Source organism: Eimeria tenella, genomic scaffold (assembly GCF_000499545.2).
Source record: "Eimeria tenella Houghton genomic scaffold, Eth_scaff1755, whole genome shotgun sequence".
NCBI lineage: Eukaryota > Apicomplexa > Conoidasida > Eucoccidiorida > Eimeriidae > Eimeria > Eimeria tenella.
The window spans coordinates 2564-2923 of NW_013541584.1; the positions used below are offsets into that span (position 1 = coordinate 2564).

General features: G+C 57.8%; 1 protein-coding gene across 1 annotated transcript in view; it reads right to left on the reverse strand.

Moving 5' to 3' along the window:
- The window catches only part of ETH_00033575 (uncharacterized protein), a gene marked incomplete at both ends in the record, with an annotated part of 822 nt that extends 513 nt beyond the window's left edge, over positions 1 to 309 (reverse strand). Inside the window, one exon of the mRNA XM_013373807.1 lies at positions 1 to 309. Coding sequence (XP_013229261.1) covers positions 1 to 309 — 309 coding nt within the window.
- Between the last annotated feature and the right edge of the window lie 51 nt (positions 310 to 360).

The window sequence follows — 360 nt, forward strand, 5'->3', positions numbered from 1 at the left end:
AGCACGCTCAGCAGCAGGCAGCTGGCTGGGCAGCAGACCCCCCACTAAGCAAGGAACAAAAACATTTAAGTATTGCTGCAGCTGCTGCAGCTGCTGCGCCCCCTTTGCTTCCTCGATGGCCCACAGGTGCAGCGCCAGCTCCGACTCCAGGTACGCCGCGCTGCTGCTGCTGCTGCTGCTGCTGCTGCTGCTGCTGCTGCTGCTGGTGATGTCGCTGCTGCTGTTGTTGATGAGGGCCCGGTAAAGGTCAGTGACTAGTTTTGAACAAAGAGCTTTTTTCGAGTCACAAGAAGCAAAAACTTCCCTCATTGTGTTTGCTGTTGGCAAGCTGTAGGCGGACACGGGGGAGCCGCTGTCGCT